This window comes from Microtus pennsylvanicus, chromosome 3 (assembly GCF_037038515.1).
Source record: "Microtus pennsylvanicus isolate mMicPen1 chromosome 3, mMicPen1.hap1, whole genome shotgun sequence".
NCBI classification, from domain to species: Eukaryota; Metazoa; Chordata; class Mammalia; order Rodentia; family Cricetidae; genus Microtus; species Microtus pennsylvanicus.
This window is the reverse complement of record NC_134581.1, coordinates 24,630,856-24,637,500: the sequence shown is the minus strand read 5'-3', so window position 1 is coordinate 24,637,500 and position 6,645 is coordinate 24,630,856. Positions and strand designations below refer to the sequence as shown.

The 6,645-nt window shown below is 47.2% G+C and overlaps 1 protein-coding gene across 1 annotated transcript in view; it reads right to left on the bottom strand.

Moving 5' to 3' along the window:
- LOC142846719 (coxsackievirus and adenovirus receptor homolog) overlaps positions 1 to 6,645 on the bottom strand; it is a 29,019-nt gene that overhangs the window by 8,975 nt on the left and 13,399 nt on the right. The window contains exons 3-5 of the mRNA XM_075967550.1: positions 4,033 to 4,237; positions 1,392 to 1,561; positions 1 to 121 (exon numbers count right to left, since the gene is read on the bottom strand). The exon at positions 1 to 121 is cut by the window's left edge and continues 84 nt beyond it. Coding sequence (XP_075823665.1) covers positions 1 to 121; positions 1,392 to 1,561; positions 4,033 to 4,237 — 496 coding nt within the window. The remainder of the gene's footprint in view (positions 122 to 1,391; positions 1,562 to 4,032; positions 4,238 to 6,645) is intronic.

Sequence of the window (6,645 nt, the reverse complement as noted above, 5' to 3'; positions counted from 1 at the left end):
GGGTACTTGTTATATTTATGGATGCGTCCCCAGACCCGATGTCATTACTGGTAAAACGCACTCGTCCTTTCAGATCTGGATAGAAGCCATCACAAATTTTGTCTGCGGAATATAAAATAACCTGAAAGAAAATGAAAACAGAAGGAAAAAAATAATAAACTGACTAAAAACCAAACCAAACCGAGCGTACTTGTGCGCATGCGCGTGGTCATCTGCGGATGACGCCACTGAGGACCGAGGAAGGCGCTGGGTGCTGTGTTTTGTATTTGCTATCTTATTCCTGTGAGAGGCTCTCAAATTGAACCTGGATGTAGGCGCAGCCAGAAAGTCCCAGCCATCGTCCCGCCTCTGCCCTTCGCATGAGTTACCACACATGGCTCCTGGCGTCCAGGCTAGGGATTCCATCACAGTTCCTTGTGCCTACACTCCTCTCACCCACTGAGCCAGCACTCCAACCCAGTGTTGATCTCTTAGATAAAATGTGTCCGATGAAGCTAATATGCAGCATTTGAGCTAAAACAAAGTATTAAAGGACCGACTAAAAGACAAATGTGATGCAGGGACTCGGAGCCGGGATCCTTGGATGTGCCTCCTCCTCAGAGCTTTCTTCGCCTTTCCATTTGGCTCTGATCACTTGGATTATAGAAAACTTGTGCAAGTCGGGCAGTGGTGGCGCATGCCTTTAATCCCAGCACTAGGGAGACAGAAGCGGTGGATCTCTGTGAGTTCAAGACCAGCCTGGTCAACAAGAGCGAGTTCCAGGACAGGCTCCAAAGTTACAGAGAAACCCTGTTTGTCTCAAAAAAAAACAAAACAAACAAACAAACAAAGAACTAGGAAAGAGAAAACTACAGCAATATTTTATATATTATATATGATTTCCATAATTTATCGCTGATATTTTATAGGCTTTAAAATTGTGCTTGTTTGTTGTTTTATTTGCTACAGGGCCTTACTGTGCAGTTCAGGCTGCACGTAAGGCTACGCAGCCCAAGCTGGCCTCAAACTCTCAATCCCCCTGCCCCAGCCTACCTACATGGAGAAGGATTGCATGCATGCACTGCCATGCTCAGCTTTTCCTTTGCTTTGTAAGAAGTTCACTGTGTGGAAGAGTGAACGTGAAATGAGGAGAACAGACTGTGGTAATGTGGACGCCCACTGTACTGTGTACATCACGTGAGCCCTTTGCTGGGTATAGGAGCCAGGTGCAGCGAGGTACACTTGCAGACCAGAACTGAGGAGGGGAGGTTAAAATGGGAGTCTGACTGGGTCCTGGACCCCTCCTCTTCTGAAATCTCCGGTCATTCTATGTTCTCAAGCTGGGCAGTGGGCCTTCCAGCCACGATACCACGCCTGCCTAGTGAGACTGAGCAGGCACAGGGCACACTCACCACTTGGTCGACCACTTCGTTATTAGGTCCTGAAAGCCGAAGCCACTCAACGTCCAGTGGTCCTTGGTCCTCGGGGCTAAGGGTGAACATGCAGGGCAGGTGCGCAGTTTCCCCTTGGGCTTCCTGAACTGTCTGCTCTGGAGTAGTGATGTTCACACCTCCAGTGAAACCTGGAGAGAGAAACATGGGCATGACACTGAGCATCTGCTGTCACTCACTGGCTGAAGCCAATCAGGAGACAAGAGAAGGAGATGTGGGTGAGACCTGGACCTAGAAGGATGCAGTTCCCTCTCCCCAATGCCCAGGTTTTAGTTTGTACCTTCATGAAAGTACAATGACTGTGGACATTATGTCATCCTATATGATTCCCTTAGAGCACCACCCACTTCCCAGAGTTGTACTGACACAAGCTTCTGCTAGCGAGTGCTTGCTCTTCCCAGCAGATGTAGACAAGGAGATTTAGACAGAGTTTCTGGGGGTCAGTTTTGTCTATAAATGTAAGGTCGAATTGATTCATGCTAGCCACAGTGCCACAGGCTCCTGGGGACTCTGTGGGCAGGGCACATTTTCTGTCAATTGTCTTTAAGTCTAAGTTGTTTTTATGAAAGCTGATAATTTTTGTTGATACTTTTTTTCTGGTGGCAGTGGTACTGAGGATGGAAACCAAGGCCTATTTATATTAGGCAAGCAGTCTACAATGGGCCCAATTCTTAGCCCAGAATGGTTAAAATGATTTCTGAGCAACAAATTTTAATGAGGAAAATTTATAAAGAAACACTGCCAAGTTTCACATATACAGTATTAGGTTCTTTTCTCCTGCTTTCGTTAAGACTCCACGACCAAGGACACCTGCAGAAGGAAGTGCTCATTTGGGTTTACAGTTCTGGAAGGATAGGGTTCCTCAGCATCTCAGGGGAATGGCTGTCATGGCAACTTGCACTGGCAGCTGGCACAGCAATCTGAGCACTCCCATCTTGGGTAGGAAGCAGAGAGTGCACTATGAACAGTGTGTTGCTTCTGAATTCTCAAACCTTCCTTCAGTGGCACACTTCCTCCTAAACCCACCCAAATAGTGCCAGCACCTGGGAGCCAGACTGAGCCTGCACACACATAAAGCCACTGAGTAACTGGCCTACGTGTTATGTTGAAGACATTTTTTTTTTTTTTTGGTTTTTCGAGACAGGGTTTCTCTGTGGCTTTGGAGCCTGTCCTGGAACTAGCTCTGTAGACCAAGCTGGTCTCGAACTCACAGAGATCCGCCTGCCTCTGCCTCCCGAGTGCTGGGATTAAAGGCGTGCGCCACCACCGCCCGGCTAAGACATTCCTTATTTCATCGTCTTTCCTAGTTCCTTTCAAAAAGGGTCAATCATAATTATTTTAGTAGTTTTGAGAAGGCATTTTAAACTTTCACCACTTATTCTAAGGTTTGTATTCTGTAACACGTGCATTTAAGGCAGGCAAAGGAGCAGCTTCCATGCAAGCCTGGCCACTTGAGCTGGAAAGTCCCCCTGCACACACACACTCACATTCAGGCACACACACACACACACACTCACACTATTCCATCCCCAGCATCCTAAACACCCAGCTCTGCACCATAGAAACTTCATTTGTTTTTGCGCACTGAAAGCAGAAGCTCCCACGCAGCTCTGAAGGGTGAAGCTCACAGGTACAGTGACGACTACAGCTTTTTAAACACCATGTGTCAACCCACGTAGACTGAAGACCAAGGAAGTGCAATGGATTTCATTCTCAGGGCAAACTCAGAAGACTGGACCCAAAAGACAATGAAGCAGCTCTCCTGAGTCCAGGCTCAGGATTTTTTCTCAAACAATAAACTTTCATTTATTTTGGAAATTGTGAAGAATTTTGCAAAGAAAGTAGGGACTTCTTATCTTTCTGTAAACGGAGACTGCGCATTCGTTTCCTGGCCACCCAGACGCAAATAATCACAGAAACAATATTAATTACAATACTGCTTGGCCAATGACTCAGGCATATTTCTAACATCTTGAATTAACTGGTTTCTATTAATCTGTGTATCACCACAAGCCTATGGCCTACCAGTAAGTTTCCAGCGTCTCTCTCCTTCAGCAGCTATCCTGCCATAAGCCAAAGCAGCGTCTCTCTTAAGCATTGATAATAAAACATATTCATAGCATACAGAGGGGAATCTCACATCATCTTTCTTTCCTTCTTTTTTTTTTGAGGGGGGGTTTGAGACAGGGTTTCTCTGTGTAACAGCCCTAACTATCCTGGAACTCACTCTGTACACTAGGCTGACCTCAAACTCACAGAGATCTGCCTGTCTCTGCCTCCCTAGTGCTGGAATTAAAGGCATGTGTCACCACCACCTGACTTCTTATTTTTCTTATGTAAAATGTGGTGGTTTTTGATTCTGTGTTATGTGAGGAATTTAGGGCTACTTCAAAAGTTTAACATTATTCCTTTAGGCTAGGGGTGCGGCTCAGTGGCAGAGCCCTTTCCTTGTAAGCATGTTTCATCCCCAGCATATCAAAAATAAATAAATACAATTATTACCGTAAAATCCATGTTTGTCTTACACAGATGCTGTGACTTATTACTGTGACCTTTTACCCCGTGCCTGAGAAGCTCCTCTCTAGCAACAGCAGTGACTTACCAACAACTGTCAGCTGAATGGTTGTCAGGCCAACACCAGGGGCTTTCTTGACTCTGCACTGATAGGTGCCACTGTCCGAAAGCCGAACGGTTCTTATTTTTATGGATGCATCACCAGACGCGACATCATTAGTTGTAAAATGGACTCGTCCTTTCAGGTCGTAGTAATAGTCAGAATAAATTTTATCAACAGTATACAAAATAATCTAAAAGAAAGTCCAAAGAGAAGGGAAAAATTAGCCAAACCAGAAAACAAAATACACAAAACTTATTTCATTAAAGCCCTTTTCATACCATGCTGCCATAGAATCAAAAATTAAAAGATAGGAAGGGAGGAAGGGAGGGAGGGAGGGAGGGAGGGAGGGAGGGAGGGAAGGAAAGAAGGGAGAAAGGGAGGGAGGGATGTGGGAGTGTCATATATCAATCTGTTGATTTCATTGGTTAAGCAATAAAGAAACTGCTTGGCCCTGATTGGTTAAAACGTAGGTGGGAGGAGTAAAAGAACAGAATGCTGGGAGGAAGAAGAAGCGAGCTCAGAGACGCCATGCTCCCGGCTCCTGGGCAGACACACGCAATGAAGCTCTGACCCAGGATGGACGTAGGCTAGAATCTTCCTGGTAAGCGCACCTAGAATATTAGAAATGGGCTAGTCCAGGTGCAAGAGTTAGCCTAGAAGAGGCTAGATAGAAATGGGCCAAGCAGTGTTTAAAAGAATACAGTTTCCATGTAATTATTTCGGATAAAGCTAGCTGTGCTGGCGGCCCGGTGCCAGGAACATAGCCCGCTGCTCCTATTACAACAGAGGGAGGGAGGAAAAGAGGGACGGAGGAAGGGAGGGGGGATGGAGGAAGGGAGGAAGGAAGGAAGGAAGGAAGAAAGGAAGGAAGGAAGGAAGGAAGGAAGGGAGGGGGGACGGAGGAAGGGAGGAAGGAAGGAAGGGAGGGAGGGAGGGAGGGAGGGAGGGAGGGAGGAAGGAAGGAAGGAAGGACAGACACAGGAGGAGAAGAGTGAGAAAGAGAGGTAGGAACAGGCAGGGTGAGAAAAACCTACGCTATTCAAAGCACAAAATGACAAAGTAGAAGTGTTTAACTCTGGTGAAGGGCAGCAAAATGGGCGTCTCGGAAGATGGTTTTCCAGGTGGGCTCTGTGGGAACCTATTGAGGGGAGGGGCAGCAGTTCTTTTCTGTGTTTTCTGCCCCCTACTTGCTGAGGCTCTCCCAGCCCCCTGGAGCTCTCCTTTCCTATCTTCCTCAGCACCTTGGAAGCTGAGCACAGTTAGGGGTCCACAGCTGGCTCCCCCCGAGGAGCTGTTGTTCCTCTGTCCATCTTCTCATCACACCCTCTTCACTCAACCCGAGTGTCAGCCGGTAGCACTGAAGATGTCTGTCCACCCAGCATTTACTCACATGGCAACCACACGAGAGTCTTGGATGAGGTTAAATGTCATGGCCCTGCCAAGGGAGAAGAGGAGTAGCAGGACCTGGGGTGGAAGCTGATACTGAGGATGCACAGAACACAGGGAAGGAGGGGTGGGGAGAGCAAGGCAATGAGGGTGGCCAAGTGCCCAGAGCGAGCTGGGTCCTAGTTCTCATGAATAGGGGAAAGCAGGGAGTTTGGGAAGCAGAGGACATAGAAGAAATGCATCCTGGGAGGGGAAGACAAGCCATTCACAACCCAGGAAATCCCTCAATGATTGTCACGATGACTTGGGCAAACTGAGGAAATTGCTGAAGATAGCAGCGGCCCGATTGCCCTGATTAACCGCTAACCAGAAGAATGCTACTTTCAGAGTTTAAATGACGACTTCTCTGTGAGCCACAAATAAAAATAAAATATTTATGAGGTGACTCAGTCCTTAAGAGTATTTGCTAGTCATCCAGAGGACCCAAGTCCCATGCTGAGTGGCCATGCTGGAGGCTCCTGACAGCTTGTAACTCCAGCTCTAGTAGATACTGACTCTTTATCTGGCCTCTGTTGGAACACACACACACTCCAAAATGTATATCCAATATGTATTACTATATTTTCATGTGCTTCCTTTCCCTGGGCTAATATAATTTATTAACATCACTTTTTTGTCCTAAATACTTGATTTTTGCTTATTTGTTTGGGGAGTGTGTGTGTGTGTGTGTGCGTGTGTGTTCATGGGCCTATAGGTCTGCCAGGCAAGTAGACAGCAATGGGTGGGTGTCCATCACGATCAGCCTCCACCTTCATCCCTTGAGACTTCGCCTTAGTCAGGGTTTCTATTGCTGTGATAAACACCATGGCCAAAGCAAGCTGGGGAGGAAAGGGTTTACTCTGTTCATCACTGAAGGAAGTCAGGGCAGGAACTCAAACACGGCAGGGACCTGGAGGCAGGAACCGATGGAGAGTCATGGAGAGATGCCGCTTACTGGTTTGCTCCTCGTGGTTTGCTCAGCCTGCTTTCTGATAAAACCCGGGGCCAGCAGCTCAGGGATGGTCCCACCGAGGATGGGCTGGGGCTGGGCCCTCCCCCATTAATAACTAATTAAAAAAGTGCTTCGCAGGCTTGCCCCCAGCCTGATCTTATGGAGACATTTTCTTAATTGAGGTTCCCTCCTCTCCACTGAATGACTCCAGTTGTATCAAG